The sequence below is a fragment of the Pogona vitticeps genome, chromosome 5 (assembly GCF_051106095.1).
Source record: "Pogona vitticeps strain Pit_001003342236 chromosome 5, PviZW2.1, whole genome shotgun sequence".
NCBI classification, from domain to species: Eukaryota; Metazoa; Chordata; class Lepidosauria; order Squamata; family Agamidae; genus Pogona; species Pogona vitticeps.
The window spans coordinates 161,307,055-161,334,769 of record NC_135787.1 but is presented as its reverse complement, the minus strand read 5'-3'; the positions used below and the strand labels follow the sequence as shown (position 1 = coordinate 161,334,769).

At 40.7% G+C, this 27,715-nt stretch overlaps 1 protein-coding gene across 1 annotated transcript in view; it reads left to right on the top strand.

The window, feature by feature from the left end:
- The first annotated feature begins 4,170 nt into the window (after positions 1–4,170).
- The window catches only part of GUCY2C (guanylate cyclase 2C), a 79,428-nt gene continuing 55,883 nt past the window's right edge, over positions 4,171–27,715 (top strand). The window contains exons 1-6 of the mRNA XM_020787967.3: positions 4,171–13,105; positions 16,190–16,308; positions 17,720–17,787; positions 20,032–20,247; positions 23,463–23,584; positions 24,985–25,081. Of these exons, the coding sequence (XP_020643626.3) occupies positions 12,901–13,105; positions 16,190–16,308; positions 17,720–17,787; positions 20,032–20,247; positions 23,463–23,584; positions 24,985–25,081 (827 nt within the window). The 5' untranslated portion in view covers positions 4,171–12,900. The remainder of the gene's footprint in view (positions 13,106–16,189; positions 16,309–17,719; positions 17,788–20,031; positions 20,248–23,462; positions 23,585–24,984; positions 25,082–27,715) is intronic.

The following is a 27,715-nucleotide window of genomic DNA, read 5'->3' as shown; positions in this document are numbered from 1 at the left end:
GGCAAAGAACTGCTCCTACCCCGCTGTTAGACGCATCGGTGTATATGATGAACTCCCGGTCGAAGTCGGGAGCACGCAGCACTGGATAATTGATGAGCGCCTCCTTAAACCTCCGGAATGCCTCCTCACAGTCGCTGGTCCACGGGATGCGGTCATCAGTCTTCTTCCGCGTCAGATCAGTCAGCGGAGTCGCTATCTCGCTAAACCTTGGGGTGAACTTTCTGTAGTAGCCCACCAACCCAAGAAATGATTTGACTTTTTTCTTGGTGTTGGGTCTGGGCCAATCACGAACAGCTTCTATCTTGGCCTCTAGGGGTTTGATCACTCCTCCCCCTACTATGTGACCCAAGTATTTTATTTCTGGGCTACCCAGCTGCAGTTTGTTCTCTTTGCAGGGCCTAGGCCAAAGCACTTCCTCCCCTGGGTTAAAGTGCCTCTCCCTGGCTTTCTGGTCATACCAGGTCTTCTTTCTGACCTTCTGAGCTTGCAGGTTTTCTGCTGCTAGCTCTAGGTTTCTCTTCAGGTCAGTCATTAAAGTATCTATATACGTCACAACATCTTGTGGGTCATCCTGGGTGATCTGCTCCCAATTTTGTTTGATTAAATCAAGTGGACCTTTTACTTTTTTCCCAAACAAAAGTTCAAACGGACTGAACCCGGTACTGGCTTGTGGCACTGATCGATAAGCAAACAAAAGGGATTGCAGCTTCTGGTCCCAATTGTTTGGATTCTCTGCCAAGTAAGCCCTAATCATGCGCATCAGAGTCCCATTGAACTTCTCCGTTAACCCATTACTTTCGGGGTGATAGGCAGTGGTTTCCTTGTGTTTAATTCCACAGATTTGCCATAACCGTTTCATGAGCTTTGATGTAAACGATGTGCCCAAATCTGTGATTATTTCTGAGGCAAATCCCATCCTGGACATATACCCCACCAAGGCATCTGCCACTGTGTTAGTTTCGATGTTAGTCAAGGGAATGGCTTCAGGGTACCTCGTGGCATGGTCCACAATGGTGAGAATGAACCGGTTCCCCCTCTTTGTGGCCTTGGGCAAAGGTCCCACAATATCCACTCCTATACATTTGACCGGGGTGTCAATCACAGGCAAAGGGCACAACTTCGCTTTGGTCCTGTCACGGTTATTCCCCTGCCTCTGACACACATCACATTGTTTACAGAACTCCTTGATCTGCTTCCCTATTTCAGGGCAGTAAAAATTTTGTGTGATTCTCTGCTGTGTTTTGTTCACCCCTAAGTGCGCAGCAAACATGTCAGAGTGCCCCCTTTGTAAGATCATGGGGCGATACTTTTCAGGTACCACTAGCTGACTTCTGATCCCATCTCCCCCTTTTGAGATATTCATCAGGGTCTCTCTATATAAAATTCCCTTTTTCTCGTGAAATCTCGCTGGGGTTTCAGGTGTTAACTGGGTGTCTGTCACCTTTTCAAAACACTTTCGGAGAGTGGCGTCTGCCTTTTGCTCCTGGCCAAATTTGCTGTCTGTGGTTAAGGTTTCTACCACAGCTTCGGGACTACCCTCATCTGCTTCAGCCTTGGGCTCTCCAGTACCCCCCTGAACTGTCCCCGTGGTAGCTTGTGAGCGTGTAATCACTAGCACCCGTTTCACATGTTCAGCCAGGTCATTTCCCACGAGCACGGCTGCTGGCAGAGTCGATGAAATCGCTAGCCGCCAAACTCCCCTCCAGCCTTGAAAGCTCACAGGTACCTCAGCCACTGGCAGTGAGATCACTTGCCCCTCAATCCCTGCCACCTTCAGGCTCTCATTTGGGATTATATACTTCCCAGGAATAATGTCTGGATGGCACAGGGTCACCTGGGAACAAGTATCCCTTAGCCCCCTATACTGATGGTCAAGTATTCCTACGTCCACCCCTGCGGTCTCAAACAATTGCGAATCTGTCCTAACTAGTAAGCAGCGCTTGACCTCCACAAGAGGACCATTTTCCCCAGCCTGATCAGCAGATGTAACTGTTCCAGATTGAGTAGCCATGGCAACAGGCTCCCTCAGTGGCAAGGAGCTTTGCTCTGTCTGGACACAGAACACAGCTTTTGGCTTGGTTCCACTCAAATCATGAGGCAAATTTCCCTTTAGCTGCTTTAATTTCTCACACTTTGAGATTAGATGGCCCTTTCCTTGACAGAAATAACATTTTCTGCTGTACTTGGAGTCTTTCTCATCTGGTTTTGGTTTTCCCTCCAAAATCTGAGGTCTTGGTGGTTTCATGTCTGAGGGCTTCCCTTCAACATGGGCCCCTCCCCCTTGCTGGTTTTTCCCTGGTCCCTGAGAGTACCTGCTGTAGGTTTCTTTGGGTTTACCTACAGATTTCCCCTCAGCACCGAAGGGCTTTCTTATTTGGTAAATAAAATCTGCGATCTCTGCCGCTTCTGTCACTGATTTCGGTTTCCTCTCCCTCACCTGGAACTTCAGTTCCCCATGCAGGACTGAATAAAACTGTTCCAGCGCTATCAGGTCTTTGAGCTGCTGGAACGTCTCTGTCCCCTCCTGAGACAGCCATTTCTCTAGCAACCTCACCAGTTGGGCCCCCACTTGGGTAAAAGTCTGCTCTGGTTTTTTTGTGAGTGACCTGAATCTTTGCCTCAGCTGTTCCGCATTTATCCCATGTCGGGCAAACACCAGTTTTTTAAACTCAGCGAAGTCTTTCAGCAGTTCCACTGGCATCTCTGCATAGACTTCTGCCAGGCTGCCACTGATTAAAGATCGCATAATGGTCATCTTCTCAGTTTCCCTTACTGAGAAGTCCACAAACGCTCATTCCACGAGGGAAAAGAACACCTCAGGGCAATCTCCCTTGTTGTACACAGGGAATTTCTTCAAGTCAGTTTTAGACAATTGGCCCACCTCAGAATCTCTATTGTTATTATTGTTCTGGTTCATCATTTCCAATTTTCTTAACTCAAACGCCATCCTCTCTCTCTCCAATCTTTCTTCTCTTTCCATTCTCTCTCTCTCTAATTCAAATTGTCTTTGTTTCTCCCTTTCCCTTTCCTCCATTTCAAATTGTCTTTGCCTCTCCCTTTCCTTTTCCTCCATTTCCCTCACCCTCAGTTCATGCTGTTGGGCTAGGCGCATTTTTCTGAGTTCTGAGGTCAGCTCTCCCGTGCTCTCATCCTGCACTGAGCCAAATTCCTCCTCAGAACCTTGGTCTACCTGTGGATCTCTCACTTCCCCCATTTCCGCCATTTGACTTCGAGTCAAGGGCATAATCCCCCCAGAACAGGCTGCCTTCAAAAGTCAAGCCTCAAAATAAAGCGACGACTTTTTTCCTTTTGCCTCAGAAACAGCCTTCTATAGATTGCTGCTGTTCCTTCAGCACCAACTTGCAACTGTTGCCAGGCAGAATCCACCCCCTCTGCTAGGCCTCTCAGCAGACAGGCTAGATCACTGTTACTTCACACAGCTTTGCCTCAGCCCTTTCCCGCCAAAACGGGTTGCCTCAGAGCTCCCTAATCTAGTCTCCCCAATCTGAGTTGGCACGTTCTTCCACTAGCGTACCTCCCCGTGAGGTAAGCCTAGAAGATTACCTACGCGCCCTCAGATTGTCCCTGACTAGACCCCCCTTGCTCTGGGCACACTTGCCAAGGCTTTGCTGGACCACTGGACAACTGGATCAGTCGTATCCCACACGCTGGACACCAATCAATGTGACAACCCCAGACCTACTGGAGTATGCCACCTTATAGTTATGCTGCCACCAACCATTCCCTGTAAGGAGTCACACAGACCAGGAATGGATTTTACTAAATAAAAGAACAAGGTTTATTGAAATAACAAACAGGGTACATAAAAGAATCAGGTAAATAGGATAATGTAACGTGGCATAGCCCCAAACATACACATATAACAGATTGGTTCCCACAGAACCCTTTAAGGTAACGCACAGACCCTGAACCTATCAGTTCTGGCTACCTAAATAGAAACCTGAACCTATCAGGTAGGTACTAACTGACACACAGTTGTACCCAGTCTGACGCACAGACTCCCACTCCCCACTCTCCACACAAGCTCCAAATATATATACAGTACAGCTCCTCCCCCCTGATGTCCCGCCTTCCACTCCCCATAGGATGGAACTTTCCCTCCAAACCCATGACAGACAGGTACCATCAGTGCTGTATGTGACAACCATGTCAATTGAGAAGCTTTTGAGACTGAAATGTCTGGCAAAAGGTTTTCAAATAAGGAGCTGAATTTTTTGAAATAAAAATAATTAAAGATGCACAATACAAGAGACAGAAGAGAAAATAAAGTTGAAAAAGCCCAACAGTCCAATGAATCTTGGATCAGGTAACCTGCCTCCACTCATATTGGGCTAGTTAGTTACCAGAGATATTGACAGAGAAGAATATGAAAAGACTGTTCCTGTAGTCAAAAGTGCTCAAGTCAGTATTTTGTTTTTAAAAATTGAAAATATTTCAGGATGACTAGGGACAAATATTGTGGGAGTGGGTGTTCCTGCTGTCCAAAACATCAAGCCCAACTTAGTACATCGCTAGAACACCACTCACAGTCACACAGACACACATCCTTTTGGAGAATGAAATAACCGATCACACAAGGAAAAGTCCATTTGAATTATTCTGGCTTGAAAAAAGTAGAAGGCCCCAGTGGTAGAGGAAAACAAAACTTCGTTGGGAGCAAAAAGAGACAGGCTGACTTCAATTGGCCTTTGTGTCATATGATCAGTGGGAGGAAAAGCTAATTCATCTCTTTTACAGCCACAGCAAATCCTGTATTTGACCATGTAGCCACAGCTTTATAGTACAATGCTATACATTTACTCATTGGTAAACCTCAACTATGGTACACTACCATCCCACCAACACCACTATTTCTTGACCTTGACTTCTTTCCTCAGAATAGACAGGCTCCAGTGACAGAAGGTCAAAATTGACAGAATTCCATTTTCACATCCCTATTGGGATCTACATGTAGCAAATTCATATTCTATGCCCAAAGAGTATCCCTTTCCTGCCAACCTCTTTTCCTATCAATTAGTGTCTCTTTTTTTAAACTTTCTGTTTCCTCAGCCCTTTTGCGCATATCCCACCAGTCTCTCAGGTCCAATACTGTACTCCTAATCTCAGACTTTCCTGCTTTCTCCATTTGGCTACCTTACATCAAGCTTACATGTTCTTTACTGTATCTTATTTCTTGGAAAGTCCACTCCCCCCACCCCCAATTATTAGAATGCAAACAGAACATGCAGATTTCCTCTCCACATAGAAGTTGGATAGCAAATATCCTCACAGCTTTATTTTTAGAACAGATACCTGCATAGTAATTTCCGTTTTGGCTTCTACCCTATCCTTTTTGCATCACACAGTATGATGAGGTATGAGGAACTCCATTTTCCAGCATTTTACTTTGTTTTAATAAAGATGTCACACAGCGCAAGATTCCCCACATCCAAATTTAAGCCTGTATAGGTCTAATTTAAGTTACCCCTCCAATGCTAGCAAATGTATTTAATATTCAAAACTTATTTTATACTGTCAGTGGATCAACCTTGGAGTTCATAACTATGGATCATATAATATCAGTGGGCCTCTCCCAACATGTAAATGGTTCTACTTGTGGCAGGCCATGCACTTGACCTTCATGAGAGGCTGAGGCAACAATGATCTTGGGTTAAGGATTTAACATATATTGCCCTGTCATGGACAGATCATTATTTGCTAAAGGTTGGACTTCTGAAGTCAGTAAATTAATTGCACAGCTTGCTGGGAGGGGGAGAGTGACGCCTGAATAATTAAATTGTAAACTGCACAGAGAGTGCTTTAAGTGCTATGGAGCAGCTTTGCAAGCAGTATGCTTATTGCTTTGCTTTTCTAATAATGACCCTACCCTTGTACAGAGGCTGTGCTAATGATCTGTCTCCAGAGGCTTTGTTTTTGTTTAGTCGTTTAATCCTGTCCAACTCTTCATGACCCCATGGACCAGAACACGCCAGGCCCTCCTGTCTTCCACTGCCTCCTGGAGTTTGGTCAAATTCATGCTGGTAGCTTCGATGACACTATCCAACCATCTCACCCTCTGTCGTCCCCTTCTCCTGCCTTCACACTTTTCTAACATCATTGTCTTTTCCAGGGAGTCTTCTCTTCTTATGAGATGGCCAAAGTATTGGAGTCTCAGCTTCAGGATCTGTCCTTCCAGTGAGCACTCAGGGTTGATTTCCTTTAGAATGGATAGGTTTGTTTTCCTTGCAGTCCAGGGGACTCTCAAGAGTCTCCTCCAGCACCACAATTCAAAAGCATTAATTCTTCGGCGGTCAGCCTTCTTTATGGTCCAGCTCTCACTTCCATACATCACTACTGGAAAAACCATAGCTTCGTTATTAGGTAAAGGTAAAGGTTCCCCTTGACAATTTGTCAATTCATGTCGAACTCTAGGGGGCGGTGCTCATCTCCATTTCCAACCCATAGAGCTAGCCTTTGTCCGAAGACAATCTTCCGTGGTCACATGGCCAGAGCGACTAGACATGGAATGCCGTTATTACATCTTTACAAAAGGAGTATATACTCTCTGGTATGAGAGATATAAAACTAAATTAGACCCATTCTGAAAAAGACCAATTTAATTACAGATGATTTGAATAATTATAGGCCTGTTGCTAACATCCCACTCATGGGAAAACTGATGGAGAGAGTGTTGGCAGACCAACTGCAGGTATTCTTGGAAGATATTGATAGATTCATTTCAGTCAGGGCTCAGGGCTCACTATGGGACTAAAACTGCTATGACCAGAGCACTCACCTGAATGACCTGAAAAGGGAAGCCAGGCAGGGGGATGTGACCTTGTTGATTCTTCTTGATCTCTCTTCAGCCTTTGGCAGTGTCAACCATTATATCCTCTTGGATAGGCTATCAAGTTTGGTCTCTATGGAGAAGCAAGGTTCGTTGCTAGGTCTGCCTTTTTGTTGATCCTCAGCAGGTTGCACAGTTCCAGCCTGATCTGTGCAGGAGATTTCTGACCATTTGCTCATACATTGGTAATCTCAAGGATCAATTAGTGCAATGCTATCTTCATGGGTCTGCCTTTGAAGGTGATATGGAAATTGCAGCAGGTGCAAAATCATAAAATCATAGAATAATGAAGTTAAAAGGAACTTATGAGACCATCCAGTCCAAAATGCAAGTGCTAGGCTGATTTCAGGATTTTCTAGATATGCTCATATTTCCCCAATTCTGGCAAGCCTGCATTGGCTCTCTCTCTGCCAAATTCAAAGTGCTGATTTTAACTTATAAGGCACTAAACAATGTGGGCACTTAGTATTTGCCAGTGTGTCTCTCTTTAACATCTTCTACCCAGACTACCTGATCATCTCAGGCTTCATTGTTGTGGGTGGCTACCACAAGGGAGGCCTGGAAAATGACCACTAGGAACTGGGCCTTCTCAGTAATGGCTGTGACAGTATGGAACTTGCTGCCTGCTGATGTACACCAAGCTCTGTCCCTTCTGTCCTTCATGAAGCAGGCTAAAATGGAGCTTTTCAAAGAAGCATTCAGGATCTTCCTCCCCTGTGAGAAATTTCCCAAACCATCCAGTGTAATTTTTAATTGAGCTAGCTGTCGCCATCTGCAAGGATTGTTACATTATGTTTATGGTTGCTTTGTTATTATTCATATGTGTTATTTTTGGTCAGATGTTCTAAGTATATGTTGGACTTTTGTAAGAGTAATGCTTGCTACTAGATGGTCAGGATATTAACACAATAAACAAATAGACTCATGAAGTCAGGTAGCTCTTGTTAAGGCTCTTGTTAAGGCTTGTACAAAGTTCTTTTATGGCAGTGGTTATCAACCTTGGATCCTTAGATATTCTTGGATTATAACTTCCAGAAACCTTTGCCAGCACAGAAAGTGATGAAGGCTTCTGAGAGTTTTAGTCCAAGAACATCTGGGGACCAAAGGTTGGGAACCACTGTTTTGGGCTAGATCCAGCATGGAGAACATGTGGATCTCCAGATGTTGTGGGCTGCATCTATTATCACCCCCTGCTCTGTTCTAAAGACTTTCTTTCTGGCTTGAAAACCCATGTTCTCTCTGAGAACAATGCAACACGTGTCTCAAAGGAAACTCTTCGAAGTGGGGTTAGGTGTAAAATGCCTGGAACTCACTGTTGGCCTTGGGGAATTACTTTGACCAACAGGAGGTGTCAACAAGAAGTATACTGAGTTAACATTTCAGGAAGATGGTTCAATCTCCTTTGATCTGCCAAATGAGTTAGCCCTGCTTTCTTGTGGGAAAGCTACAGATTAATCCTTGGTTTCCAACAATAATTTATGGCAGAGCCATTCAGTGCCTATGCCCTTTTGGCACATCTCTTGACAAATGGTGCAATCAATGTTATCCTATATGAAATAGTTACTACACCTCTTATCAATCAGAAGATAAAATGGCTACATATGTGCAATCTTTTAACAGGATTGTTGTTGTCTGAACTTTTACAGGCGATTTTCCTTTAAATAATCAATGTTAGTAGAAATTTAACTTGAATAAATGATTAGCTGAGATATCATGAAGAGCTAGACAAACTGCTGTGGTAACTTCCTGCAGATGTGCAGGACCAGATCTACACAGACACCCCTCAAACAGGAATCTTCTCCCTGTTGCTGAAAATAAGAAACCAGACAACCCAGTGTTTTGGCCACTGGTAAGATCTCAGTTGGGATGTCTTTTTGGAGTTTGAGTCTCATGCCATCTGATAGTACTAATCCATGTTATAAAAGCAAAACCATGGACTTCCTAAAGAAACTGCAGTCCACTGATAATCTCTAGACAACACCATCCTAAAGGTAACACCCTTCATATCTCCCTTACAAAGGGGTTCTAGGCTACCATGAATTTAATCCCTGATGGTACTATAGCATAACTAGCCACCAGACTCTGCCAATTAGTATTTACTCACAAAACATAAGCTTGGGGAAAACATACATCTTCAAATTGATGCCATTATCACGCAAACTGATGACGAAGTATGCAAACTGGGCATGGGTGCTTCATATTCATATCCAGGGAATACAAATACAAAGTGCAGCACCACAGGTGCCACAGCAGTCCATTCCCACCCACCAGAACCAGCCCAGTCCACTCACTGTGGTCCCTGCAGCATGCACGTCCATTAGAATCATTGCAGCACCAATTGTGGAAGTTGTCCAGCCGGTGCTGGCCCACCTGTCCCCACAGCCAACCGCTCAGCAGCCAAGCAGGGAGACTCATCTTCCTGCCTCCTCGCTGGATTGTTTAGCTGTGGGGAGAGGCAGCGAAGACTGGCCAGTCCATTTTTATGATTGGCATGACAACAATGCTGATGGACATGCATGCTGTGCAGAGTCCGATGAGTAGCCTGGGCTGATTCCGGGGGGGGGGGGGTCAGGAATGGACCACTGTGGCAATAGAATGGTGACTTTTGTCACTTGAAGTTCCTAATGAAAACCACTCAGCATTTGTCTATACTGCATCCTGGACAACTCTGAGAATGCCCCTCACAGAAGGGCTATGGATAGGTTTGTACCTGCTTATAGACTGGCAGTCAGCCTTGAACAACTATTTACCAGCAACAGCAGTCTATATAACAGAAGTACAGATACAGGAACCAAGCTCTGTGGCATTCCCAGATGCCAACCCCAGCTCTTATGTACTCTGCCAACAACAGAACAAGACCTAGTAACATAATCCCCAATGTCAGGGAATTGTATGCCTTCTCATCTTTCAGTACATGTATATGAATTGTGGGCAGTGCCCGACTGTGGGCCTATCTTCACACAAAAGAGGTTTTCAGTTTAGGTAAATGTAAATTATTCAGATTGTGGGATGGGTGAGTTAATATCTTTATTCCAAATATATACTGATGGATTCTGAATTGACTATGGCTAGCCATAAAAAGATTTGAAGGTCATGAATGAGCTGTTTTTTCTTCTTCTTTATTAGCCCACTGAGATACAATATTGGACAGATGCTGCCTTTTTTGCTTCCTCAAATGTCTGTTTTGAACTTTTCTAATCCATGCCAGTCCTGCTGATCTTTTAAAATCATCCATCCATCTAATCTGTGGTTTTCCCCTAGACCTTCTTCTGACTGAAAGTGGCCACTGATGTATTTGTTTATTCCATCACTCATCTCATTGGCTCATGGAGCAGCCCATCCATCTCTATTTTAATGATGCATTTTTTTCCAGAAATATTATTTTTGTCTTTTATTGAATAACCTGTTTTCATACTTTATCTATTAGTCTAGTATTTAGCATTGGCCTTTCCATTGCTCTTTGTGTTGTTGCAAGGTTTTCTCCTATGAATTTTGTTAGAATCCATGAAGGATAACAATATGTCATCAAGTCATGTTATGGTAACCTTTTCCAGTCTTTTCTAAGTAGAGAAAAACCACATCTATTTTTAAAAATTAATACCAGGTGTCAGGAAAATTATTCTTATTGAGACCACAGCCTCCTTAGAGAGGAGGTTTAACCTTCCTTCCCTAGTTGTGATCCTTATAAAAACACACAACTGCAAGTAATTAGTGTTGATGGGAGTCTCTTTTTTCTTATCTGCAACTTGTGTGATTCTGACTTGGACTACAACTCAGAAAGAGAGTGTCAAATTTTTCCATTCCTACATATAGCACTGGGCTAACTAGTTTGAACCTCAGAATGCAACAGTATTGACCTACATTGACAGCATTGAATGTCCCCTCATACAAAGAATGTCCTATGTACATAGTGCAAAGCCAGAGAGAAAGATTAGAACTCTTGATTCCTGACACATTGTTTTAAAAATCTGTAACAGCCATTTACGTGTGGAGGAGAATTCATTCATATATTGCACACACTTCTAACTGCAGTTGAAAATTTTGTTGTAATTTATTTTATTTATTTTAAATATTTATATCCTACCTTTCTCCTCAAGAGGATTCACTGTTATCCCAGTGAGAAGTGTGTAGAGCAAATAGTACAAAAGGAAGAGGAAACATCAGTGTAGAGTTCTATTGACTGATGCCAATCCTTAGACTTTTGGCATGACACCAGAAGTATTATACCATCTGTATAGTTTCATGGTACAAGAACGTACTGATTCTTTCATGAACAATTTGAGAGTATATGCCAGTTTAGTAACTTTTCATTCTTCTGCTTGTGTTTTTTTTTTAAATTCTCTTTTCTTTGGGAAGCATAAGTCTATAAATAAAATCTTTAACAAAATTAATAGACATTGATTGTAGGTGCCAGCTCCCCTGTCTCAGTTAGTTTAAGCATATGCTTTTCCAAACTGGGGAATAGCACAGCACATGTAATTTGATGTTTGGGATTCTGGCATCAAGATAAAAGGTAAAGTTGTTCAAGTCAAGGGTGACACAGTGGCTGAAATCTTATTGCTTAGTGTAGGAGGTTGCAAGTAGAGTAGGTCCATTTAATCACTGGGGATTTGGTGAGTCAACCCTACTGTAAGCTCACTGATTCAATTGTCCTAATTGAGTTGTGACTTACTGCTATAAGACAGGATTTCAGCCTTTATCTTATCTCAATATGATAACCTATGTGTATTAATCATCTTCTGTCTTTCAACCTGACTAGCTTCCACAGCTCATTATGTTAAATGCAGATACTGTAGTTGTTTTACTTATAGAACAAACCATTAGCCCCTCACGTCAACAACCCTTAAGGGTGTTGTCCCTTAATGTCTTATGACTGCGACAGAGAAGGACATTGCCCTTGCCCTGCTCCATGAGTTGTCCTAGCTTTGACACATTTCCCCTTTCTTTATCTTCTTATTCCTCCTTAAAACTGTCAATGTAAAATGGTTTTCTTTTTCCATGCTTCTTCCATTTTTGGAGTCCATTCATGTTCTTTAAAAAATTGTAACAGTTCTGAAATAACTGCAGTCATCTTAAAAACACAGATAAGCTTGGTGGTCACTTTTTCATAGCAGAAGAAAAATGATTAGCAATTTCTGAACCAATAAGAGGCCCAGCACCCCCTGTAACATTGCACACAATCCTATAATGCACTTGACTTAGGTCATGCACTTTTGCTTGGGGTATCACAATATCATCGGCTGATCCATTTTCTGCTTTTTTCTGGGAGTGACTCCATCACCAGACATATGAATACAGTACAACCACTAGCATTAGCATTAATGCTAATCCTTGCTATATAGGCTTCAAAAGGAGCTTGATAACTGCATTAATTTGTTAATTTATCTGAATATGAGCACACTGATCACAGGATCATAAACAAACATATCTTATTGCTCTAATGTATAATCCAGTAAAGAAGAAGAGCCAGAGAGGAGAATATCATAATCAAGCACCTTTTGCTATCAGCAGAAGACAAGCACAAATAAATGAAAATAGAAACTCAAAATGTAGGCTTTATCTAGTACACAGAGGAACTTCCTTATTTTACAGTCATCAAGGTTAGTGGGAAAGTTAAAGTAAATAAGCAACCATCTGTGTTATGTTTTTGCATTAATGGACTTTTTCTTTTATTTCCATTTTAACTGTTTTCCTTTTATAATGTTATTGGCCCCTCCTTTCTTTTCCCTACCCATCATCTTGTATCTCTAGCTAACAAGGTGTGGCTAATGCCCGAGTTTTACAGCCCTAACACTCTCAACAGCAAACATGAAAACAACCTTTGGCCTCTTCCCATCTCACAAGTTGTGCTGCTGTTAATTGTTCACAAGCAGAAGTACCAGCTGGGGCAGATGGGTGTGAGGGTGGAAAGGCAGCCAAAGAAGAAGAGGGAAGGTCTCATTTGAGAAAGGGGACATTTAACCAAATGGTGGGCATATGACAGGCAAGTTTGCTTCATAACAGAAAAAAAATGGCCATGTAGCACCTGTAAGAAGCATTCTTGGCAAGGCATAATGTGGCGACAAAAGCAGGACCAAACCTTCTGGGGATTGATCCTCCTGAACCACCTGCTATGGCATGCAGCTGAGACCAAGTGTGGAAATAATAACTATGTGATCAACGTTATGATACTGAATGACTCTGACTTGCCAGTGGCCTCAGAGAATATAGAACCAGCTGTAGAACTGGGCTTGGAACTGGTAAAAGCCTCCTTGAACGGTAAGTTTACTATGCCTTGGCACTCTACAAATGTTTGAGGGATAACATTCAGACCTTGTGTCTACTCAGCTGAATGTGTATGTAGACTTTGTGCTTCTGTCCCCAGATTTGCTGTTTTTGTTTTAACATAACTGTCTACCAGATAAATGTCGCAAACTAGAATTGTTTTTGTTTCTCAAGCTTACTGGGTCTTGCAAGAAAAAATAATTATAGTGATTTGAACACAGATTGGTATAGTTTCAGTGTTTTCTGAACTTATTTGGTCAGTAGTATTAAAAACAGATAAACATCTAAACCAATGAAAAAACAGCTTCAGAACACATCCTTCTTGTTGCTTCTCCTCCTGTAAAGAACACCCCAGTGTTTTTGGTCTGAGGGAGAGTTTCTGCTTACTATTATCATGGCCTAATAAAATTTGCTGAACTGCAGTGCAGAGGAGGGCTGTCTTTCTCATGGCCCTCATCATGTGAAATTATCTCCCTTCTCCTCTGAGATTAGATGGAGCTCCAGCACCGAGAGTTTCCAAGATCAACAAAATAATGAGCCTCCCCCCCCCATTTTCCTAAATATTCAACAAATACTTGCAGTTACTGTTTTTTAATAAATTATTTTAAATTAATTATTTATTGTTTTGATGATGGCAATGACTTGCAGTGACTTTTTGTTGCATTTGCTTTTACTGTACACACCTGAGCCTTTTAAAATTAAAAACAACATAAAAATCTTTAAAAATAGATAACCATGGCTTATCTAATGTAATATATGTAATATTGAGCATGCATTATATTTTATGAAATGATAGTGATCCTTAATAATTATCCTAAAAATCCAATCTGATTATCAATTTGCAGTATAACAAATGTGCAGTTGTTCAATCTTTCCTCAGACTCACACTCGCAATGTGAATGCAATTCTTGCCCTTCTTCTCTCATGGAGAGCATATATTGATATTGCAGCTCTTCTGCAAAATGTTTTCGTAAAATAATAACCGGAGAAAAACAAAGCATTTAAACGTTGTCACGTAAATTTACTTGATACTTTATTTATCTCTAAAATGCTCTTCTATAAACATCTCACATGCAAGTAAGGCTACTTGAAGAACATGCCACTGTTCCATGAGTTTTAAGTTGCAAAGATTTCTAGGGAGAGTAGCTGTGTTAATCCATCACACTAAAAATAGAACAAGCTTTCATGCAGCCCAAATAAATCTTATTAGTTTTTGAATTGTCATAGAACTCTTCATCACAGGTTTAGATCATCTTTAGTAATTTGAAAAATACTTCCCTGTTGCAAAAGAAATAAATCTCTCTACTAAACAAAACAAAAAAGTCCTACCCTACAATATGTACTCAGAATGCCTTCTGTGCATGAAAATCAAAGGATATTATCCAAAGTTTAATTTTCCATATTCCATCAACAGTTCTTTTAAACACAAAAGATCAAAGTATATATAGTATTTGATTGGTTAGTTATACAATGAAAGGAAAATCAGGTACCTTATTATTACTTATTTTGTAATTTCTATGTTTTGCTTGCTTTTTTTGATCATTCTTGCAAGGTAGCTTAGAAGATTCAAATTCCGTGAAATGTCTTATAATCAGTAAAAGCAATGCAGTTGCAGGATGAAATCCTGTTGCTCAACACAGTAACTCACAACTAGAATAAGCTCATTGAAGATGGGGATTTGCTGAGTCAATTCCTCCATACAGTCCATTGATTCAAATGGGCCTACATTAGTTGCAACTTATTTTAATGTAGTGAGGGCCTGGTCCCACTGCTGGAATAAATCAGCAGAGGGATCTTATTTTTTTTGGATTTGGGCTAAAGTCATGTGGATTTTAGTCTGACTCCAAAATGTCTGAGGCGGTTTGCAAATCTTTACCCTTCCTCTTCCTCCTCCTCAGGCTCCCTCCTGCCTTCAAAATAAACAGACCTCTAGCAGGGAAGGAGAAAAACTTGGACCCCCCCCCAAAGCAGAGTGTTCCACATGTGCATGTACGTCGTGTGCATGGTCAAATTTAAATTATGTTTTTTAAAGGATAACCTAGTAAAACAGTGGGGTTTTTGGGCAGTGGGATTGAACCCTAAATCACAGCTAGAGGATTTGTCTCACCAAATCCCCACTGATTCAGTGCTACTCTAGTGTAATTTAGGCTGCAACTACATAGGTAAATAGTATGGGATTTGCTGTGGAAATAAAACTGACACATTTGAATTTTTGTTAAAAAATTGGCACTTGTGTCACTTGATTAGTTATCAGCCCAGACTTTTTTGCATCCGAAGAGGGGTTTTTATCCCTGCCCCTTCTACTTTTTTGAAGCTGGAGTGATTTGAATGGTGTTTTTTCTGTGTGATCAATTGTTTCATTCTCCAAAAGGCAGGAAGTATGACTGTGAGTGCTATTTTGTTGACATTAAGTTTTGGACAGCAGGAACATCCACCCCCCACAATCTTTCTCCCTAGTCACCCTGATATATCATTTCTAAACAAGCTACTGTACTGAGTTTAGTGCTTGATCATTGTATCACTGTACTGATATATTCATTTTTTGTTAGATCACCTCTGCACAGATTTAAAAAATATTAAACTGATATGAATTGGAAACAATTCCAACAAGCTGCAGTACACTACTATGGCTCTACAGGGTGTGTGTATGTGTTTGCACATTGTGGAGAACTTTGGCAAACTTCCTTTTCCCTAACACCATGCAACAGTTTAAGTAGCCCACTGGCTTTGCAAAGAACCATAAAAAGAGAACCAATAGTTGGCAGAGGGCAGAATCAAAAAGAAGGTAGACTGCAGCGTGTATTAAATTGGTGCCCCTCAAATAGTACTAAAACAAACCACTGTTTCTGTGTGATCACCTAATACAAGTTGAAGTGTAAAATAGGCTGTGAATCAAGCTGCAGCAAAGCCAAATTGGTCTGATACAGCTTGCCAGTGTAGTTGCAGCCTTATTACACTAACCAATAGCATTTCAGCAGCAGTGACTAAGAAGTGTTCTTAAGTAATTCCAGCAAATATTTTTTATTGTTCTTTTATTCTTTTATTTATTATCCCAAATATATTGCATTTTCATTACAGCCAACAATCTGACTGCCAAGGTCAGTGCCACATACAATGGTTTCAACACATCTCTTTATGTCTCACAAGGCTGTCGCACTAGCACTTGTGAAGGTGTGGAAGTCATCAGGAATCTTTTTGTGAGTATTAAAGCACTACTGTAGGAACCATTTCTTTAAGCTGGCTTCCAAGCTGCAGTCCTGTTAGTGGCTGAGAGCCAGAGGAGGCACACAACTCCATTCTGGATGGCGATAAGATTGCCATAGCTTTATTGGTTAAACTACAGTACCTTGCTGCTGCACAGGGGATAGAACCAGCCATCAAATGATGTACCTGTTGCCTCACAAGCCAACTGTCTCATTTCCCTTGCTGCACAAATCATTGAGTGATAGGATCCGAAGGCCACATGATTGTTGGCCACATTATGAAATGTAAACCCACATTATTTGGGGTGTAAGCCTGAGCTGTTCTCAGGCAGAACTTCCCTGAAACTTGTTATCCCATTATCTCTTAAAAGGACCTCAAATATGATATATAGTATGCAGGTCTCGTTCCGAACAAACAGTATCTGGACCAACACCCCTTATTAACACTGACTAATCAACCTCTCCAAGACCCCCCCAGCAATCCCCTCTGACCCCCAATATTGTGACCCCCAATACTGAGTGGACAAGCAAGAAAAAGCCAATGAATGAATGACGAATGTTGGCAGGGATTTTAAATTGGAACAAAACCTTCGCCTTTAAACATCATAATGTCATAACATAGTTCAAAACTGCTACGTTCTGGTATCGTGATATATCAGGGTATATAGCATGCCACTTATATATTGCCTCATAGTGTATAAAGCACACTCTGGGTGGTTTACAAGTTAATTATGCAGGCTCCACATCCCCCCCCCCCAGCAAGCTGGGTACTCATTTCACTGACCTCGGAAGGATAGAAGGCTGAGTCAACCTTGAGCTGGCTACCTGGGATTGAGCCGTTGGTCGTGAGCACAGTTTTGGCTGCAGTGCAGCATTTTAGTCACTGCGCCACGAGACTCCTAAGCAAATTTATCTTTGCTAATACAGTAGCTGGCTGGATAACTCAGTCAGTTTGGTAGCTGGGTTGAGAGTTCAGTTCCCCACTGTGGACCCCAGAAAAGCCAGCTTATGCAGCGTTGGGCAAGTCTCAGGGTTCCCCCAGAAGAAAATGGTTAACTACTTCTGAATACTCTTTACTTATAAAGCCATGAAAAGGGTCAAAACTGACTTGATAGCACACAGTTATTATTATCTTTACTAATACTTCTGATATGTGAATCCCCCCCAAATTTTTCTCAAACAGGCACCTACATAGCTTTGACCCATGTCTGTGCTACAATACCTTTTTCCCCTTGCTCTATCATTTTTATGTGTGAGTTCTCTTCCCTTTTCTAGTAATCATCTTCCAAACAGCAGTTTCATTACAATAGTGATTCTCTGCAGAGTAGCACTCCACATTTGGATGATTTCTTTCTGTCTGCTAGCATTCCTATCTCTTGCTGATTTTGGTCTTTATTTATTACAGACAACTAATAAGCTTGGATGTACTGTCCTGGGTCCCGCATGTACTTATGCCACATACCAGATGGTCTCGTAAGTATCTGTCAATAGTATTATCTATATAAATCAAAGTAATTTTCTTTTGGTCTCTTCATTTTGTTATGTCACCAAACACAAAAATTTCAGTTGAGCCCTCCCTCCCCAACTTGGATAACAAGCTTCCCATTTCTGCTGTGCCAGGTCATTGTTTATGTTCAGGCTTACAGGAGGATGTGTTTTGTTTTGTGCCTCCATACCTGAGCCCTCTGCCAAAAATCCTCCTGGAGCACCTTGCAAAAATAAATACAGTGGTGCCTTGACTTACAAACTTAATCTGTGCCAGAAGATGTTCTTAATTCGAAATGTTCATAAGTCGAATCAGCATTTCCCATAGGAATGTACTGAAAACCGATTAATCCATTCCGGCTGTTTTTTGTTTTTATGTAGAGGCGCCATTTGTAAGTTGAAGCATTAGTTCCCATAGGAACTAATGCAAAACTGGTTAATCCATCCTTTAACGCTAGGGGGAGAATTTTTCTTTTTTTTAAACTAAGATGACTTAGGTTAAAAAAAGGGCAGGAAAGAAGGGAGGGAGGGAACAATGAGGAAAAGAGGAAAGAAAGAAAGAAGGTCATCACTGGGGCACACAGACCTCTCAGACAAAGGTTTGTGCTTTTAAGCTTAAAAAAGAGAGAAGACAGAGAAAGGGGAGACAAGGGGGGGAGAGACTTGAGTCTAAACTGCATTTTAGAGCAAACCAGCCAGCACAACCCCTCACAGAATATTTTATGATTTTAAGAAAAAAAGACTTTGAAGTCTAAACTCCATTTTACAGCCTGCCTTCATCAACAGCCAGCACAGCCACTCACAGAATATTTTCTGATCTTAAAACAGAGAGACTTTGGAGCCACATTTTAAACCCACACATTTTAAAACAAAAGAGAGGTCACAGTACACAAACCCTAGAAGCCACAGAATGCAAAAATAAATAAATAAACTTTACATTTTAAAATTACTGTACAATTTAATTTTCACATTTAATTTTAATTTAATATTACAGTCTACTTTTCACATTTTAAATCCACACTGCAAGACCCATCAGAGCACAGAACATAACCCCCACCTAGCCCTACCCCCCCAAGCTGCAAAAAAACCTGTACAGTAAATACAGTGTACTCACCCAGAACAGGCACTCTGTTTTAAAAAAGAAAGCCAAAAAATCCAAAAATAAAAAAAAGCAAAAAAAAGTACCAGGCAGTCCAAAGTCTCTCTCTGCATCCACTCACTTAACTGCTGGGACGAGCAAAGTAGCAGACAAGCAGCCTCTTCGCTGGCCAACGGTTAACTGAAAGTTCAAATTTTGCGCTTTCCCTAACCCTCCCCCTGTGTTTTTCTGTTCGTAAGTCAAAGCTCCGTTCGCAAGTCGAAGCAAAATTTTACGAGCGGAGCTGTTCGTAAGTTGAAATGTTCATAAGTAGGGACGTTCGTAAGTCGAGGCACCACTGTATTATGAACAAGTCTGCTCTGAGGCTCACCATTGAAATTTAAGACATGACACACAAGGTGGGGAGAGGGAGGGGAAGGGCCGTGGCAGTTTTTCTGGCAACCAATTGAATGGAAGTAGTTCAAGCAGCCTGCTAGACTGTTGTGGATCAAAGCAGAATGGCCCTCCTTTTCTCCTCTCTTTTTGTTCCCACGGTTGGAATGGCAGTTGCTGGGTGACAATTGAGGAAGAGCCATCTCCTAAATTATCCCCTATGTTTCCAATGTTCAGGCATGAGTTACATTGCTTATGTAGTAAAAATGACATCAGCAGGATACAAGAGGGTAGGTATCTACATACTCAAGAGAACTGTAAAGTTTGTAAAAGCACCAACCCCGACCCTTGAGGATCCCAAACCAACCACCCCCAAACATCTGAAGACTCCAAATTTATCCCATTGTGGACTGAGCTTGCTGCATGTTGGAATGCTGTCTGACAATTGTGGAGGGAGAGGAGAATAATATACTAGATGGGGGTGGGGGGATGGAACCGAGTATTGTAGAAGGCTAACTGAAACCAACAGACAAATGCCACACTTCACTTTGTTACTCGAATGTGTTTTTCAGGTTCTCTACTGCAGTTCATCGATATGTTTCCTGAACAAACTGCCCAGCAGGACTTTTGGGCTTCATATTTATTTTCAAACCATATAAAAAGTGCATAGCATATGTGATATACACAGTAGCATGACCTTGATAAAACTTCTGTAATGGTAGAAACTAGACTGGAATAATTTGATTCTGTTTTTTTCTTAGGGTAGAGACCGTGATGGGTCTCCCTCTGATTTCTGCTGGGAGTTTTGGGTTGTCTTGTGACTTTAAAGAAAACCTGTCCAGGATGCTGACACCAGCCAGGAAATTGAGTTACTTCTTGGTGGATTTCTGGAGATATTCTAGATTGCCATTCAAAAACACACATTGGGACTCGTCTTACATCTATAAGAAGAATAACAATACAGAAGACTGCTTTTGGTAGGAAACTTCCTAGTGTAAGATTTTCATTCTTTTTGAAATGCATTGTGTTTGCGTATATGAGATTTAAATCACATGTTAGTAGTATCAGTGCAAGGGACTAGTTTAAATCTTACAAGTATAGTTCATTCGAGTAGATTTCACATAAGAGCTTTCTGGTGGAGATTTTTTTAAAAAAAGTCATTTTAATTAATTCCAGTTTAATTCCAGTTTTTGCCAGAATTGTTCATTCAAACAAATAGAAATGAAAGAGCATGTGTGTATACAAGGTAGGGGTTCTAATTTATTTTTGGTTTTGGTGCAACTTCTGTGCCTTAAACACAGAGCTGGGTCAGTGTCAACAGATCCAGAACAACCAACACTAATAGGTTTGACTATTGCTAATTGAAAAGTTTTCTCAATAGCCCACTCTGGCAACTAGCTATATAGTAATGAAGATTTTATATGTTGTGAATCTTGCACTAATGGGGTGGTGCAGAAGTTGAAGTAAGAAAAAGAAGAGTGAATAAGCAGGGATGTTTTGCATGATACTAGTGGAAAAGACATGAAAAAATGAGGCTACGTCTGTTGGCTTGAGGCTGATTGACCTGTTTGGAGACTTTTAAAAATTATTATTATATAACAGACAAACAACACATACAAAGCATGCACACATGGAAGTGTTTATCATACTACAATATCTAATATGTAATCTTGACTGCATAACTGCATTACAGTACTAAAATCTTTAACTTATGTTATATTCTCTACTCATGTTTATTTTTGGGCTCAATCAAAAAACATTTTTCAGTCCCCCCCCAAACAAGGCAGGTTCTTATATTAATTTTTGCAAAAACACATTAGGTCTTATTTTCAGAGGATGTCTTATTTTTTCATGTACGGCAATCTACATTTATTCAAATACAGTCCTGTCATCATCTTCTGGTTTCTGCACAGTAGTGGAGGGTGGGGGTTCACTCAACTGGGGCTTATTTTTGGGGTAGGGCTTATATTACGAGCATCCTGAAAAATCATACTAGGGCTTATTTTCAGGTTACATCTTATTTTCAGGGAAACAGGGTAAATTATAGCCAAGATTTTGTACCCCTTCTATCATCAAAAGAAACATGTTGACGAGAACAAGGGAAGCAATCTTTGCTTTGTCAAACTTCACCTGGAATACTGACTGCACCAAGGTTTAAAGAGAATATCCAGAGGAGAGTTAAGGTGGTAAAATGTCTGGAAAACAAACTCTTATAAGGAACAGTTGAGGAGATGAGAATTTTTAGCTTGGAAAATAGATGGCAAAGACATGATATTATGAACCATTTTAAGTATCTGATGGGCCGTCACATGGAAGATGGAGCAAGCCTGTTTTCTGCAACTCCAGAGGGTAGGACCTAAATAAAGGATTCAGGTTACAACAAAGATGATTTCAGCTAAACATCAGACAAGGAGGCAGGGCAGGGAAGCCTGCAGTGCTGCCTCTTAGTGGGGGGGGTGTGCTGGAGGAGGCAGAGGAGGGAAGTGTGTGCTGTGTTTGGTGAGTAGACAATTGCACTGAGGAGGTGAGGGAGGGAAGCATGCTCAGCTGAGGAATAGGCCAGTGTGCAAAGGAGGTGGGAGAGGGGAGTGTGTGGTGCTCATGGACTACCTGTGCGAACACTGCGGTGAACTGTGCTGAAATGCTGAACTGTGGTTAATGCCCACCTCTAATTATAAACATTAGAAAGAACTTACTAAGAGCTGCTTGACAATGAAATAGATTACTTCAGAAAATGGTAGACTCTCCTTCATTGGAGAATTTCAAATAGATGTTTGGTGGCCAGGTGTCAAGAATTATATGGCTGTGAATTTCCTGCTTCATTCAGGGACTGCTTTTGATTACCCTTTGACTTCTTCCAGATCTGCAATTCTGATTTTATGAAAACATTGTATTTTTTTTTTCATGGCAAACTACAGGGGCCCTGTGCCCTTTTTAAAAGGTGAATTGCTGTTCATAGAGGCTCTTGGGAGCTGGAATTCACTTTTTTATCTAGGAGGAAACCATTTTTGGGTGAGATGGATATGTCTGATGAAGTTGAGGGCCACACATACAGCTTTGCAGGGCTGTATGGGACCCCAGGGCTGCACTTTGCACATCCCTATTATAACACCTGCTCCATTTACAGAAATTTAACCACCACTCTCAAAAGCCTCATTAACTATATCTCTGCATGTCAGGCAGCTGCTAGAGATGTAGACCCTTGCCAATAAATTCAAGTAAAAACTGAAATGTCACTGTGAAGTAAAGATAGAGATGAACGACGGGAAAGGAGGAGAACCAGTAGTGGTTTGGGAGGAGGAGAAAAGAGATGAATGAGGATCACAGATTTTCCAGTTACCCTGGAAGGAGGAGATAGGAAAAGGAGAACGCACTTAGGTCAGACAAGGAAAGAGTGAATCAGAAATAAAGACAGAATCAAAGTTATTGCCATACTTTTTAGAATGGACAGTGGTGGTCTCTCCATGCAGCCAAGATCCCTGGAAGAAGGTGGTTTATCCAGAACCTATGCCCACCAGTTGCAAGGTAGAAGGAGAATGGGCTCGCCACCCATATTGTGGGACAATCTGTGCAGTTCGGAGCGCCCCGTTGAGAAAACCAACTGACCAGGAGCGATTTGGACCAGCCCCCCGGTAACAGAAGAAAAGTTAACCCACAAATTTATGTTATCTTGGACTGAGTCCCCATTTAATGTTGGCACTGTTGGCCCTATTGAAGTAGTTGTGGACTCTCCTGTTGTTAACATTAATAAAGCATTGAATGAGAGAAATGAGACTCCGTTGGTTATTTCTGCCAAAAAGGAGCAACTGCCTGATCTTTTCAGTGAACCCAATCGCAGTCACTTACTCTTAAGTTACTTTTTTTAAAAAATAGGGGTTTTATGACCTTAAATAGGCCATGGAGAACCACATTTAAGTGACAAATCATGCTCCAAGACCATTTTTTCCAGCAGTCGGTTTTTGGGGGCTTGAAGATGGCTTGCTGAGGTCCAAGAAAGGGAGAAACGGCACTGGATTGGCCACTTGTATTGCAACCTGAGAGACTTTTTGTGAGCCAGAATGCTAGCAGCCTCACCCAAGATCTCTTGAGTAACATGTCTGTCAGAAAAGCAGAATATACATTTAATAAAGAAACATGACATTTAGCTCAAATATAGCAGATCTGTAACAAGTACTTCCTGTACCAATTCCAGGTATATGAATGCCCTAGAGGCTCCAGTTACATACTTCTCAAACAGAATGAAATTCAAGGAGATCCTGAGGAGCCCAGAACAATTGCTGAATATTGTGAGGAATCCAAATAGGAAAAGTAATGGTAAGGAGGGATGGAAAAATGCTTTCCTCTGATATCCATGTAGCTAGGCTAGGTTTGCACAATATTAATAATGAAGATCTCTGGGAGAGAATTATATTAAAGGGAGAATAATGATTTGGGTACTTGGCTGTAAAGCCAGAGGTCAGGAGTTCATTCTTAACTTTGCCTCCTGGGGGAAGAGCCAGCCTGTATAGCCTTGGGCAGGCTGCACAATCCCAGTGTATCATCAGACGAAGACAATAGAAAACCACTTCTGAGTATTATCCAACTAGATAATTCTGGAAAGAGTTCCCATAAGTTGGAATCGAACTGATGGCATGTATTATTATAGTAAGGGAAGGAGTGGGTGAAATAATTCATATGATGGTGTTTTAAAATACATCTGAAGCTCAACAGTGTTAGTGGAAGTGTTGCCTGTTCCATACCCCATGAAATGGGTATTAATACTCAAGGCACCACCATCTAGGAAAAGTTAGGGACTCTCATACTAAAGACCCCCCCACGTGTCCCCCATTTTCACAGGTTCGGCCATGTGTTCTGATTTTCTGTACTAGATTTATTGTATGAATAGCAAAGTTATAGCAAATTTAAACTTCTGTCTTACTATAACAAGGATGTATTAATAGTGCTCTTCTTGCTTATATTGGGGCTTGGCCCAATATCAGAGCAATTCTACTAAGTAAAACATGGGCTGGTTTGGCAAAATACTACCAGAAGGTCAAGAAAACTATATGTCTTCTATGCTGTACCTCCATTACAAGGTTGTATAATTATCCTCTCAATTAATGCCTTCATCATTATTAGGACTGCTGTTGCAAAGAAGCAGGATCATAAGTGCCAATGCAGGCGAGTAAGATTTGAAAAGAGGGCATTGTAATGATGGAAAAAAGAACTAGAAGCCTGAGGAAAAGGTTTATATTTCTCCACTTAAAGCCTCAGATAGCTTTCAAAAAAGATAAGTCAGATGCCATTTTTACTTTCAGGGCAGTTCTGGATCTGCCTATCTAAAGCTGCATTCATGTAGAATAACTGATACATACAAATAAAAAAGTATGAAGACCACAACTTTCTTTATATTATTTTCTATGCTTCCCTGTTGGTGGTCATAATTGTGGACAATTGTCCCTTTCCTCTGTGCCTTTTAAAACAGTTTCCCTGTTTATTTTGTTTTTGCATGTTACAAAGCAGAGATGCTTTTCTCTGGTTTGAAAAATATTTTTAAAAATAAAATGGCAAACTAAAATAGACGACACAGTCCCCTAGTAATTCTCATGCCTCTGCATGATCCAACTTAAAGCCTTCATCTACTGACATTTTTTTATTCCTCCGTGCTGCTATTACTTCTTCTGATGTTCTAAAGCTAGTATTTTCATTATTTCCTGTATTGCTTTTGTTTACAGTGATCATTGTATGTGGTACCCCAAATGATATCTACACAGCCCTAGGAAATGAAAAGGTGGATGAGGATATAGTCTTTATCCTGATAGATCTTCACGGGTAAAAAATTTGCATGATACTAGGGGAAAATCAAATTATTAAAAAGATATGTCTTTTTCCTGGAGTTAGATGTAATGTTGTCAGCTTCTAACTATTTTAATATATGGTTAATGAAGTATAATTCAATAGTATGTTGTTGTTGTTGTTGTTGTTGTTGTTGTTGTTGTTGTTGTTGTTGTTGTTGTTGTTGTTGTTGTTGTTGTTGTTAGTAATAGTAGCAGGTTAAATATACTGTACATTCTTATTTTTGACCAGAGCCTTCCAGTCAACTGTCAAAAAATAGATTCAAAAATTAGATTGGATTATAGTCTGTTGCTTTCTGTAGAACAGTATCTAAGACTAATTCGATAATATTTTGAATGAAAAAGCAGCAATAACAGCTGTTTTTTATAAATAATTGAAAGTAATTTCTTTTTAAAAAGGAAACACAGCTTTCCTTGTCATTAGACAGAGTGACCTGATTTTAGATGAAATGGCAGCAGATTATAAGATATTTAATTGATTATTGTGTATTCCCTCCCCCCGCTACAATGGAGACATTTGTGGGATTTCTTTTCTTCTGATGCCAACATATATTATGAGGCATTGGTTGTTATAGCCAATAATTTGAGGATGAACTGCCATCTCTCCTTCAGGTAGAAAAATTATTTTGACTGGTTACGTAAAATGATAAATATCAACCAGTTTTCAGTAATAATGGGTGGAATCCAGTAATAGGTCACAACTAGAGTAGGCCCATTGAATAACTACAGCTTTGATGAGTCAACAGCCTCTGTAAATTCCATAATCTTAATGAGCCTACTACTGTAGATGCAATTTAGTACTGGATTAGGCAATATCAATAACATAAAAATACATTTCACGATATAATAGCAACTTTACAATAATATTTTAGTAATAATTCACTAAAAACAGGTCAGGTGAAAACCTCTTATAAATATCTAAAGACACAAAATACAGTAAGAATTCAGAAATTGGAGTTTTCAAAAATCCATCAAAGTGGTTTAGCAAAGTATCTCATCCCCATTCTGTCTCCCCCTCACATCATCTGGTAAAATCTTACAGGCCAAAATAGGGCATTCTTAGAATCATAACCAATTTCTTAGAGTATGAACCAATTTTCTAGAAATAAATGGGATGGTACAGTCAGCATTCATTTGATTTAATACCATAAAATACAATTGTTTCATTTAAAACCTTACAGCCTTAAAAACTTGCAACATAAAAAAAACCTTAAAGAAATTGATCTCTGAAGGAAGGTATTGAGAAGCAGGGTGGAGAAGAGGACACTCACAGGCTGAATTTGAAGTAATACATAAAAACAAAACAAAACAAAACAAAACAAAACCTCATAAATGGCAGTGTTCTATTTCCCTGAACATAACTCAGCACAATACTGTAAAAATCTGTAGTCAAAAGGCTGCCTGTTTAGGTACATTATTTTCAGTCCACAGGGGCACATTCAGAAAATATATTGCTCAGTAACTATAGAAGAGGTGTGGTGTTTATCTCACAGAAAGCATCTGTCTAAACTATCAACAGGCTTGTATTCGCGAAGGCTTCTCTGTTTACAAAGCAAAATACTATTAGATGTGGCAGGAGGATACTCACTTAGTAATACTCTTTAATATATTCACGGAGGCTTTCATGGCCAGGATCTAATGGTTGTTCTGGGTTTTTTGGGCTCTTTAGCTGTGTTCTGAAGGTTGTTCTTCCTGACGTTTCGCCAGTCTCTGTGACCGGCATCTTCAGAGGACAGCAACCTGTACTCTGGTGTAGTTGGCTTGGGAGTGCCAAAGCCAACTACTCCCAAGCCAACTACACCAGAGTACAGGTTACTGTCCTCTGAAGATGCCGGCCACAGTGACTGGCGAATCGTCAGGAAGAACAACCTTCAGAACACGGCCAAAGAGCCCGAAAAACCCAGAACAACCAATACTCTTTAACATGTTGGAAAAGAAGTTCTCCTAAGTTCCTGACTGCACTATTTACTATTTTGGCTGTGCAGTTAACCATCCAACTGGTGGTTAGGGAATCTATCTGTCTACATATTGTTGAGGCCATCTTTCACTGGATAACCACACAGAAAAGTTCATTTCTTATGCAAAAACTGGGCAAAATATATTTTATGCAATAACTGGGTAAAAGATATTTTAACTGCTTCTATAAGAGCTACAGACTTTTTTGTAAATAAAAGCTAGGGGTCAGGTATGAGGCAGCATGTCTAAAACTCAGTTTAGATATGCCAAAACTTGCCAAAACTCAGTCTACCAGTTATTATGGAACCCTGAACATGTCACAAGCAGGACTCTTTATATGATTAGTGAGGAAGAAAAAGCAGAGAAGAGACATTTGTAAAGCAGAGGAGTATTTTGACCAGTGTAGATTTTACATGTGCATTACAAAACTAGTGTAAACAAGAGTGCATGTGTGAAATGAAGCCTTATGCATGAAATTATCTTCAGATTCAACCACTGTCAAGGTTTATGAGCTAGGGTAAATAAATCAGATTGGCCAGTAGCCGGTTCAACATTTACCGGTACATGAAGCAAATATTGCAGAAGTTGCTGTGTCAATTTGAGAAGGTATAGTTATGTGCCTGGTTGCATATGACCAGCACCTCATCAGATTATA